This window comes from Cajanus cajan, chromosome 9 (genome assembly GCF_000230855.2).
Source record: "Cajanus cajan strain Asha chromosome 9, NIPB_CcT2T_4, whole genome shotgun sequence".
In the NCBI taxonomy this organism is placed as follows: Eukaryota; Viridiplantae; Streptophyta; class Magnoliopsida; order Fabales; family Fabaceae; genus Cajanus; species Cajanus cajan.
Window position 1 is genome coordinate 19,951,534 of NC_138525.1, and position 13,136 is coordinate 19,964,669.

General features: G+C 33.6%; 1 protein-coding gene across 1 annotated transcript; it reads left to right on the forward strand.

Moving 5' to 3' along the window:
* Nucleotides 1–887: 887 nt before the first annotated feature.
* LOC109791590 (UPF0496 protein At1g20180) lies at nt 888–3,001 on the forward strand. Its single transcript, XM_020350898.3, has 2 exons — nt 888–1,101; nt 1,298–3,001. Exons 1-2 carry the CDS (start codon nt 1,059–1,061, stop codon nt 2,389–2,391), a joined length of 1,137 nt encoding a protein of 378 aa, XP_020206487.1. The 5' UTR covers nt 888–1,058; the 3' UTR covers nt 2,392–3,001.
* Nucleotides 3,002–13,136: the final 10,135 nt, after the last annotated feature.

Genomic DNA, 13,136 nt, shown 5'->3' on the forward strand with positions numbered 1-13,136 from the left:
TTTTTATATCGTAACTAAAAGAATAAAACTATGAGAAAATAAATATGCATCTATAATATTGTTGGGCCCGATAGTCCACCTGTTGCTCCACTATAGTATGATATTGTCCGCTTTGGGCTAGGCCCGCACGGTTTTGTTTTTGGGGTCCTTCCCAAAAGGCCTCATATGGAATGGTGGACACCCTTATAAACTAGCCAATGTTCCTTCATTTTACAGATGTGGGACTTGGGATGAATCCCAATAAATATAAAATAAGTTTATAATGTCATTTTATTATAAACTATCATTATTGTAAACTATTGACTTTTAAACTCTTTTTGGACTACAATTTTTTATGTTTTAATTTTTTTACACATTTCAAATAATATTAATTAACTTTTTTCACAAATATTCCTATTTAATAAATGTCATTCTTATTCCATAATCTTTCTTGTTAAAGATATTAAATAAGTATATTTTAGACTTAACATATTGGTGATAAATATTTATTTCTTAAGGGGTGTATAAAAACCTTAAACATAAAAAAAAATATGATAGAAATAATAAATGAGTAAAAGTTATACTAACAATAATATGTCCTCGATTATCGGTGTAAATTATTATACATTTTCAATGAACCGTGATCGTTAAACTCTAAACATATATTATAAAAAAAAATATTTAATATAAAAATTAGAACCTGATAGAAGAGTTACCTAGTTGTCTAATGAATTTGCGTGGGAAAAGATTGAAAATGGGTAGATTGAGCTTATGGGAGGAGTTGCCTAGTGTTGACGTGGGAGAACACACCGTGTGAGGTACGTTAACGTGCGAGCAAAGCCATTTAACCATTTGTGGTATTGCTAACTGCCAACTAGATTCCTTCTCTTTTTCTCCTTAACTTCTCCCCAATCCACCAATACACACAACACTTCTTTCTCTTTCTTTTTCCCTATATATATTTTGCTGCCACAATCCCTCCATTCAGTTAATTAGATTAGATTTCGAGTCCCCACAACAACATAGACTTATATATCCATCATTGTCTCCGATTAATATTAATTTCTTCTTTACCCGATATGACATGTATTAGGTGGCTTTCCTCTCTACGAAGAACATCAGGTAAGTTTATTTAATTTCTTCTCATCATAATAACATAAAGTATCATGTACTTAGACATAGGTTTTGCATTAATTTGATGTATATATGTTTGCTTCCCTTTTTCTCTCGATTAGATGTTTGTTTTGTTATTTGTTAACTCAGAAATCATAAAGAATGTTTGGTAAAGTTGTTGCTTTTGGTTTTGCAAATTAAACAGGTACATCACGTAAAGCATGCGAGGAAGATGGATTACGTAACAAGCGAAGCGTGAACGAGGAATATCTCGAAGCGTTCAGAACAAAGTCCTACATTGAAATATGCAACAAAGCACAAGTGAGGATTGGAAAAACAAGCACCAAAACACTCTCTTCATCATCATCTTCTTCTTCTTCTCCTTCTTCCATTCCTTTGTGCATGCAACTCACGGAGTATTTGCTAGAGCCACGCCAAGAAACGATAACAAACATAACGAAGAGGCTGAAGCTGCATCATCTTCTCGTGGAATATTTCGAAGCCAGCTTAGAAGCGTGTCGTTGTTGTGACACAATCCTTGAAGCCATCCATTCAATGCGTTTTGCTTATCGAAGAATCACACGCGTTGTTAAGCTAAGCAAAATGGTTTTGGACGATGCAAACGACCAATCCAACAACAATAATAACAAGGATGCTATGTATAGAGAACTCGCTTCTTTTGCTTTGCAAAACAACCCTTTGTCGAGTGTTAACACAGTTCAGTTTCGTGTCATTCACGATAAGTACGTGGAACTTTTGCATAGGTTAAGGTCAATGAGGAGGGAAATTCGAAGGAGATTAACGATGAAGAGGGTTTTCAAGAACGTTGCGGGGGTTGCTCTTGTTACTTCACATAGCGTGGTTCTTGTGGCTTTGTTGGTGTTTGCTTTTCATAGCATGGTTGGGTTGGTGGCAGCGCCTAGTATTTTATGTAGCTTGGTTGGTTTGTTTTTGAAGAAGGATCGTGAAAATATAGGGTTGAGAGCTTGTGAGAGGCTGTGTGAGCAACTTGATGTGGCTGCGAAAGGGGTTTATATTCTGATCAATGATTTGGACACTATGAGTAGGATGGTGAAGAGGTTGCACGATGAGGTGGAGCATAGGAGAGTGGTTGCTCAAGTTTGTGTGAGGAATGGGAAGTGTGAGATTCTGAAGCAGGTTATGAGGGAATTTTGTGACCAAGAGTCTAGTTTTTTGGAGCTGTTGGACGAGCTTGAGGGACATGTTTACTTGTGCTTTCTCACCACAAATAGGTCTAGGAGACTTGTTATGCAGGAAATTACAGAGAAAAAAGATTGAGAAGTTAACAACATGCACTTCTCTCTCCTTGTATATAAAAAAGGTTCAAAGGTGCATGAGTTGGTTAAGTTCCATATATATATATGTCACAGTGCACAGAGGAAGGTTTCAAAAGTAGGATGGCTCTACATTCTCTTTGTGGCAAGGTGATGAATGCTGGTTAATGTTTCAAATGCTTTGTTTCCTTCAATTTTTCTAGATCATAACACATATTATATGTGTGTCTGTAAAAGGCAGGATGAATTAGAATTAAAAATCTAAGGTTCTTATAGTGTACAAGTTTTTCACATTCTATGTTTTGGTTAAGTTGTCCGTTTCTGATTTCTGTTGAACATATTGACCTGTTGGTTAAGTGCATATCGTATATAGTCTTGGAAAGTTATATATTTTTTTTTAAGAAACCTGATAAAAAATAATTATTTCAGTTTCATTAGTAACACGTAATTAGTAGTTATCTTATATACAAAGTCGGTACTTGGTATCCAAAGAAGAATATTTCATGAACATTGAATACCTCGTCCTCTAAAAAACAAGCTAGAAAAAAAAATATGAAAGAATGCAGTTTTGTCACGATTTTCCTCCGTTTTAAATATTGGATTAAACAGGTGGGTGGAGAGCATCCAAAAAAAAAAAAATTGAAATGCACGTGAAAAAAAAAATACCAATTGCGAGAGAAGAGTTGTTGGAGGAGAGTCACGTTGCCACAAGGAATTGCAAGGGAAAATCGTCATGCATCTAAACTCTAGAAAATGATTATATTGTAAGGAAAGAGGAGTCACAAAAGTATTAATTGGTCTACTCATTTTTAAAAAAAATAATTTAAGTGTTGAATTGTTTAAATTTAATATAAAGTATAATTTATCAAGTAAAATAAATTTTAGTAGACTTACTCTTATAATAAGTGATTCTTTTTGGATCCTTCTCATATATTATATAAAAATTTATTTATTTATCATTATTATTTTTAAAGAGTTACATTAATTTTTATAAATTTAAATACTAATTCACCTATTTAAAAGATAAGTTGATAAACTTAATTTAGAAACTTTATTATAAAATATTTGATAGGCATTTGACAAATATATCAATTGTGGTAGATAATAAATTGGATACAAGTTCAAATTATCGAGTTATAATTATTTGATGAAATTTTGGTATTAAACAAATGATTTAAAAAAAAATTAAGAATTGTTCAACAAAAAATATTAAATTTAGTGAAAATAAAATAAAGCAATAAATTGTGAATAGTTTAAATTTATAATGAGAATAATCAAATATTGGTTCACTACCTTTCCCCATGCAAAACCTCTTAGTTTTTCATTCAATGTTGAAATTATACAATTAATTCAACAGTCTTTAACTATATTTAAACCCTAATTTTGCCAGAAATTCTATATTGTTTAAGAAAAATCTCAATCCCATAATAATTTTTGTAAAACAACATGCATTAAGGTTAAGAACCAAATAAAGTTAATTGATAAGGTTTAACTTATTCATAATAATAAATGTTATTAGTGTTTTATCTAAGTCGCAATTCTAAAAGGGTTTCTCAACCTCAATTAAAAATTATAAAATCATGCAGAGGTTAATTAGGTCACAACAAACATTAAGCATAAAAATAAAATGATTAATTGAATAGAAACTTTATTAAATAAAAACACAAAGAAATTACATAGGTACAGTAGTTATCTTAATCTCTAATAGTAGAGAACTTAGTCACTTATGACTAAAAATTATACAAATGAAGAGAGATCTTTGATCGACCCATGATTATAAGAACGTTCTCATAAAAATTCTTTCTAATCTCTATAGAATTGTACTGAGTATTTACAAAGACCTCCTAGAAACCTTATTTCATAACATTTTTAATTGTTTTTAGGTTAAGTACACTTACTTAGAGTGTCCATGTAACTCGCTCTAAGCGAGCTTGTGGGATTTTTTAGGTGTGTTTTCTATCTTTACTCACTCAGAGCGAGTAAGCTACTTGCTTAAGCAAGTTAACTCCATCTTCGGAGGATGATTTATGACTTCACTTGTTTAGAACGAGTTATTGGACATTTTAAACAAATTTGTCCTGCTCTGAGTGCCTAGTTGGTTAGGTTGGGGTGAGCCTAATTTGAATCTTTTGTACGTAACTAAAATTTTCTTCTCCATGTGGCTCAAAACTTTAACAAAGAAAAATATTATAAATAACTAAAATTAAATAATTTCATTCTTTAAATAAAATTCATTTTAACTACATATTTGTGAGAGAGAAAATATATTTTAAAATATAATATATATTTAATAATTACCTAAATTACATAAAAAATATAAAAAACATTTGACAATTATCAAATATGTTATAGATTAATTACTCATTAAAAATGCCAAATGTTAATAATAATAAAATATAGTAAATAAATAACTTAAACTCAACCTTGGATTAATTTGAGAAAAACGTCTATATAAAATTTGGTAAACTTTAGCCTAACATAATTCATGTAAACAATCAAATAGTCATAAACTCGGCATTTTGACCATTATAAATAATAAAAAATTAAAATTGCTAAAATAAATTTTTAAAAAAACTAATTACCAAACTAAAATTTTTTTGACACGTAGGAGTGAGAGGGAGTGAAGAAAACGCAGGAAACGTGACGACTTCAGGAAAACGTCAACCTGTTTGACGTTTTGGTTACATTGTTCATGCAGATTCCACGTACGAAAATGTTTGAATGGAAGGCGTCACACAGGGTGACGTTTCCTACACTGTTCATGATGCACATCTTTTAGAGGAATCAGTTCAGTTTTTTAGAAGAATCAGAATCTGGGCACAAAAATGTTTGAAAGGAAGGCGTCACACAGGGTGACGTTTTCTACACTGTTCATGCTCAGAGGAATCAAAATTTGTGTACGAAAATGTTTGAATGGAAGGCGTCGCATAGGGTGACGTTTTCTGTAGAAAAGTGTAAAAAAAACATTAACAGGGTAGACGTTTTTAGTACAAAAAATGTCAGTGGGGGTGACGTTTTCTGTATCACTTCTTCCCTCCTCTCAACTGGCTTCTTCCCTTTAAATAACATGTGAGAGTAGTGTTTTGAAACAAGAAGAGAAGGTGTGAAGAAGAAGTGAAGAGAAGGAGAAGGAGAAAGGAAGAGAAGAAAAGAGGAAATTTTAAAAATTTTGAAAGAATTTTATGTTGTTATTTTCATGTATAGTTTGTAATTTATAAGTTACAAATTTGTACATGTGAAAAATATGTTGATGATTAAAATTGAGTACGTATGAAAAAATTTTATGAAGTGTTAAAAAAAATTTAATTTTTTAATGCACAATAACAATATTTCCTTTTCCTTTTTCGTAGTCGTTCTGTAATGAACCTGGAATAGGCCATTCTAAAACCAGAACGGGCCGTTCTAGTCCCAGTTGTTGTGTGTTAAATTTCCTTTAAAATAATTCATACTTAATTAGACAGAAGAACAAATACTTAAAATATCACACATAACTGAATATTACATGATGAAAACTCCATATAGACATTAATGATTTAGGTCATTAATGATATTTGATGCTAGTTGCGGACAATTTGTTCTATTATGACCTTCAACCCTACAATGTCCACAACGTTGTCTTCGTTGTGACTCTGTCCAATCCATTTCATTTCTTATACGCATTGATTTCGGACGGCCTTTACCACGCAACATACTTTGGTCAGGGACAATGTGAGGTCCGTTGGTAGGACGAATGTTGTCATCATTGCCATGCGGGTACCATTTTCCAGAATATGCCTCTTTGATATATGCATTTGAATAGGTAGCATCAACATATATAGGTCAATGGATCTATGCGAACATAAGCACATGCAGCAATGGCATGTGAACATGGATATCTGTAAGCATGAAAAGCTCCACACTCACATTTTCGTTCATTAAGAAGTACTGTCCAAGTATGACCACCTCTTTGTGTAACTGGATTAAAATCTTCTTCCACTTCGAATCTGGTGGCCTCATAGTCATATCTTCGAACAAAATGAGATGTTGCCTCCTCTTGGTTATTCTGCATAGCATCCATTAACTTTGTACAATATCGTTGACCAACGACAAGCTCCACATTTGCTTGACCTAACCTTTGCACAAAATACTCAACTAACCTAGCATATGTACACTTTACAAGAGCTGTTATTGGTAGGTTACGAGCACCCTTTAAGATCTTGTTGACAGCCTCAGACAAGTTTGTAGTCATGTGACTATATCTGCGACCTTGGTCATCATGGGCGAGGCTCCATTTTTCTAATGAAATCCCATCAATCTATCGACGAATTTCTAGGCTTATCTCATGAAATTGTTCAAGCCTCCTAGTAAAGTTATGTTTGCAAGTTGTGTAGCCTGTCCAAATTTAACATTAGGTAATAGTATAACATATTATATACTATAAAAATAGAGAATGTAAGAAGGAAATAATATTTTACCCATGTGAATCAGCTATTCTTTGAGTTTCACATTTTTAAACCGGTGGTTGAAATTGCTTGCAATGTGACGAATACAATACACATGATAGCCATAAGGTGGTTGCCAACCATTATTTTCATTTGCCACAACTGATTTGATGCTTTGGTGTCGATCTGATATTAAACAAATGTCTTGCTTTGTAGTTACATCTCGATGAATGTTTGACAAGAACCATGACCAATCACTTAATGTTTCACCTTCAACTACAACAAAAGCAATTGGTAAAACACGAGCATTACCATCTTGTGTTGTAACGATTAATAAAGTGTTGCGATATTTTCGATATAAAAATGTTCCATCAATTTGTATGATGGGTTTTGTGTAGTTGAATGCATCACAAGCAGGTTTGAATGTCCAAAACACACGGCGAAACTTGCGAAAACGTGCGTCGACGACATTATTTGAAACATAATCTGTTGTCTCAAGTCTATAAGCAGAACCAGGACAACATTCTAGCATTTTATCCAACCACCTTGGCAAAAGGTCGTATGAATCTTTCCAATCACCAAAAACTCTTGAAATGGATTTTTTGTTTTGCTTTTCAGGCCTTTCTGTAGGAAACCTTATAATTAAATTGTCCACTTAGTCTTTCTTGAATTAAGGATATTGACATGGAAGCATCTTCCCTAACCATTCCTAAAATGAAATGTTAACAATAATACTAACATTATTATGAAGAATACCTTTATTTTAAATTTTTTGAAAAGTATGTATAGATAAAGTTACCTAATATGCAAGAGCAAATGAATTCTGAGTCCAATTTGTTGTGATCTTGAGACAATATTGCATTAATACATGTGTGTTGACCACCCCATTTCTTTATGACCCACTTGTTATATATTGTACTTAGTGGACATACTAGCCCTTAGTTTCCAAGGGCAACCTTCATTACTATTAGGGCATCGTATAGACAAAACCTTCAATCCAGACTCAACAACTACAAATGTCTAATGAGCATTCATAGAGTAGTGTTTAACAGTCATGCATTTGGACATCAACTTTTGTATGAAAACGTAGCCCAACATGCAACTCATGGCAATTTGATAAACAAACTATACATGATGGCCTCACTAACAAAATATCCTTCATTCATAAAAATAAGGAAATTGTTTTTAATCCTTTAACACCACCCCAAGTGTTTGAGGATCAAAAGCAAATGAAAAAGAAAAGAAACAAAGAAAAGAAAGAAGGACAGGGTGTGGATAAAGGGGACTCCACTAAGACATTTGTGACAAAAGAGAGTTATTTTATGACCAAACAAGACTTGAAAAGAACTCTCTTTATTCATAAAAGTTTTGACTCTTGTCCTAATGCTGCCACTTATCTTAGAGTTGAGAATGAAAAACAAAATAAATTTCAAACCAAGAATTCTCAACTTAGAGATATAGTGAAGAAGGAGTGGACTATTCCTAGTGTTACTCCTTATACTACTTCCTTGAAGGTGCACAAGGAAGGAAGTATTTCTTTGGATTTTCTAAAGCACCCAATTTTCGGTTTACATTGTTTAGTAGATCTAACTTGTAATAATCTATATTCTATGTTTGATCTTATGGGAAGTTCTTATTTTTTTTGAACTTAATATGTTTCCTTCCCTACAAGACAAAAATAGATTATATGACTATGAGTATCTAATAAACAATCAAATCCAAAATTGTTTAGGACGTTTTTTAGTAGTATTTTCTTTATATTTTAGGAAAAGCCTAGGATACCATTTAGGGTACTTTAGGCAAGATATTATAGTGTTTAAAAATCAGTCTTTTCATTGTCTTAGTCATAGTGTTCTTACATTTTTAGGTTTTACTTCTAGGTTATGCTTAGAAGAGGAACCTATTTCTAGAGAGTCTAATATTTTATCTTTCTTTGTTAGGTTAGATACTAGGACTCCTCTTAGGATCCATGATCTTTTCTCTTACAATGTTACTTCTTATTCCTTGCATGTTTTATATGTAGGTGTTAATTTTTCTTCTTCCATTCATCCTCGAGATTTGAGGACAAATCCTTTTCAAGAGGGAGGGGATGATGGAATCATGCTTTGGAGTGCAAGAGGTGACATACTCAAAGAACCAAGAGGAGTTGGCTAGACATGAAGGTTTGGGCCAGTCAGGGCCCAATGGGCCTTATGGGCCTGGGAAGGTCCAAGTTGAACTTTTCATGGGCCATAGTTTGTTATAGCTATTTTCATATGTTTTGTATACATCATGTTAGTATAGGTATCATATATTTTGGTCTTGTATTTTGGACCACATAGAGTAGCATTTTAGGTTTTAGGCTAGTTGGGCCTAGTTTTGGGCTTCATGGGCCTTTGGGCTTTTGGTACCCAATATTGGGCTCATTTTTATTCTTGTAATTTTTCCTTTCCATTGTAATTGTTTGACCAATGTAATTAGGTCATTAGAATAGGAAAATACAAGGAATACTAAAGTATGCTAATTAGGTTAAATTAGGTTTAATTTGGAAGTCATTTAAGTTACATTTGAGTCACATGTTAAGCACCTTGGGTGGCTGAACATGTGCCACTCAAATTAACCCTAAATGACTCTCAAATCACACCTAAATGCACCTTGGTACCTAAATTTTCGGACTTACACATGTGCACCAAAGTTTGAATTCAAAATTCAAATTTGAATTCAAACTTTAGGCGCCATTTTGTGAGGCTTTAGTTTAGGCACCTATGGGTCACAATTCCGTGCATACTTAAGCCATTCTTTCACCTTTTGTATTCACTTTTGATCATAATTGAAATTTGTGAGCCATTGGCCGAGTTTCCTCTCTCAAAAGTCCCTTAGAGTTCATCTTCAAAACCTTAGGATTTCACCTTAGAATCCTTCTCTTTGAAGTGTGCTCTCCATTGATGCTTGAGCTTGGATGCTTCCCTCCTAGTTCTAGGTTGAGTTCATCCGTGAGTTCTTAGCTTCTAAGCGTTCTTGAGTTGAAGAATCAAGTCTCCATTGAAGAAGATCCGGCCTAAGCAAATCCGTGGAGAAGATCATCCATCACTTCTCCTAAGATTGCTATCAATTTTGGTATCAAGAGCAAGGTCTTCAAGGAGATAAGTGTTCTTCAAAATTTTGTGTCCGTTTTGTGTTTGTGTGTTCTTGTCTTGTCTTGTTTGAGTTTTTCAATTTTCGAATCTATATTTTGAAGTTCTTGTGTTCATAGATCCATTGTTGATTGTTCTTGAATTTCTTCCTCAATCAACTTGTTTAGGACCTATTAGCTTGTGCTTGTTTTTGATTTTAATTTTGAGTCTCTCCATTCATAATATGTGTCCGTGATTGGACTGCATGCATTACATTTAGATTTTGGTTTTGAATCTTTGTTTTGTCTTAGAAGTTTGTGTTTAGTCTTTATATGTTGCAAATTCCTTGAATAGCATGTTTAACCTAGTTTTATTTTGATTTTTGTGTCTACATATTGCTATCGGTTTTGCTTCTCTTTTGCCTACTTATATGTGCTTTTTCTTTTACCTTATTGTGTTCATAATTTGCTATTAGTCCTAGCAAGTTTCTTTAGAGTTAGGTTTCTATTATGTTCTTAAGTTTTCAAATCACATTCCATTGAAAATCTTATAAAAAATTTTGTGACTCAAAATTTCAAGTGTAAACCTACTTCTAGTGCACTCTTTTTGTGGATTCAAATTTTTAAAAAAAAATAGAGGCTGAAAACAGAGATAAAACAGAGCCTAAAGTGTTCAAAAGATCAAAAAGAAAAGAGTTCAAAAGGAATCCAAACCAAAAACCTAAAGACTAGTGCACTAGTTATTCAAGTTACTTGAAATTTAACCTAATTTTTGGCTGATTTGTATTATCGGTTTCTATAGCTTGGAATCATTGAAAAATTTGAAACAAAAGGCAAATATACTCTCTGGACTCTTAATTGATACTGGAAAAAGAAAGAATTAAAAAAAAATAGAGAAAAAAATTTATAAAGAAAAAGCCGAGAGGTATACAAGTTGAAAAATCCACTTGATTCCTTGTTATTGTTTTGGCTACTACTTTTGCTACACTTGTCCAATTGTCTTCAAATCTTTTTTGTTTTGTTCATCTATTCTAGTACCTATCTAGGAACTCTTCTCTCTGAGTGCTAGCTTTTATTTGGAGTCTTAATTTTCAGTTTTACTTGTTGAACATCTTTGAGTCTTGTCATATACATCTATTACTCTTAATTTTGGTATAAGCTTTTCAAATTGTGCTTTTATTGCTTGTCTTGTTTTCTTTCAATAAATTCCTGTGCTGGAAGTGGCCTCAAATCCTTGCTCAAGGATCAAGCATTGCTCAACAAAGAGTAGGAAAATTTTGGACACTGAGACCTAAAAATTTGACCTAATTTAGTGACCAAAACTTCTCCTAAACTTCCTTCACTTGAGTGACCATTCCTTTCACCTTGTGAGGCAGCCACCATTAACCTCTTTGTTGTGTTTCTTTTGCAGGTCCAGTAGCATCATATTGAAGGATTAGTGGCGGATTAAACACTTGATTAAGTGTTGGAAAATTTGCACAACAATTCGTCACTAGTTGGTCACCAAAAACCGCCATTTATTGCTTTCTAGGCTAGTTTAAATTTTGCAATCTCTTTTGTATTTTAAAACCAATTTGTAAGGCTTGGAGGGAGTATTAAGAAGCTGGTCAGGTATATCTACATCCTTGATAGCATCTCACGTGTAGTGCTAGTGGAAGTGGCTTGAAAATTTCATATGTTTCAAGCTTCCACTTAGGGAACTCGACTAGTTACTTATCTTGCTTCCTTTAAGTTCTTTGTCTTTTAATTGGTTTATTTGCTGCCTTAAAACGACTAGACTTGTGTAGTTTTACTTGCTCACGTTTAGTTTAGTCTCAAAAACAAACAAATTGTGAAAAAGCATTCAAAATTTTTGTGAAAATTTTTGGGGAATTGGAAGTACCACAAAGGAGTTTAGTGATTTCCACTTGAAAAGGCTTGGTTATTAAGTGGCTCTTTGTAGCTCACCTCCCTTGATAGTGCAACATGTACACTTAGACTTCCAAGTGCTATTTTCATTCCTAGAAAATACCAAAAACATTTTATAACTTTTTGTGTAATACCCATTTTTATTATTATTAATTATCAATGGCATTTTCGTAAATTTTATAAAGGTATAGGGGTATTCTTGTAATTTTATTACTGATGGCATTTTCGCAATTTTAAAAAAATTTAAGGGGTGTTTTGGTAACTTGGAACGGGCCGTTCCAAAAGCAAAACGGGTCGTTCCAAGCTTAAAAATTATACTAAATTTTTTTAGTGAGAACGGGTCCAGAACGGGCCATTCCAACTGGGAGTACGGGCCATTTTGGAGGGAGAACGGGCCGTTCCGGAAGGAGAACGGGCCGTTCTGGATGAGTCTCGGAACGGGCCGTTCTGATTTTAGAACGAGCCGTTCTGCTTTTTGGGAACGGGCCGTTCCGATTTTGGAACGGGCCGTTCCAGTTTAAAAATTTGCGTACATTTGAAAGTTTCGGAACGGGCCGTTCCGAATTCAATACGGGCCGTTCCGGGTGACTCTGGTTGCCTATAAATAGGGGCCAGGGGGGGTGAAAAAAAATATACTGAGGGAAGTGAAAATCTTAGAGAGAGAGAAAGAGAAGAGAGAGAGAGAGAAAGAGAAGGGAGAGAGAGAGAGAAAGAAAAGAAAAGAGGAGAGAGAAAGAGGAATCCAGTAGAGGAGGTTCTGCCAGGGGAGAGAAAAGAGGAGGGAGAAGAGGAGATTCTGCCCGAGTTTCGGTTCTTGTTTAAGCAAGAAAGAGGAGAAGGTTCTGCCCGAGTTTCAGTTCAAGTTTATCCAAGTAAGGGTAGTGCTTATAAAATTAATCTAGTGCGTATGAGCATGATAGGAATAGTATAATTTTAATATACTATTTTATGTGGAGATTTTCATTTCATATAGTATAATTTGGATCAATTGATGGTTGTTTTGGATATTTAATTATTTATATTATTATTATATTGACAAATTGGCATGGTTATGGTTATGTTTAATTATGGAATATGCTATGTGTATGTGGTTTGGAAAAGTAAATAGGACTTAAAGGAGTAAGGTTATGGTATGGATTAGATCTCTTGGTGAGATCAGGATATAATCTTTGGAAAAATATGGAATTTGGGAATCCCATGGTGAGGATTCCAATGTGGAACTTTTCCAAAGGTTATATAATAAACCACTTCAGATGTTAGGTGGATTCTGAAGTACTCCTCTAAGTATTCTATTTGCTACTGGTATGGGTTTAGGCCGAGTCATACCGA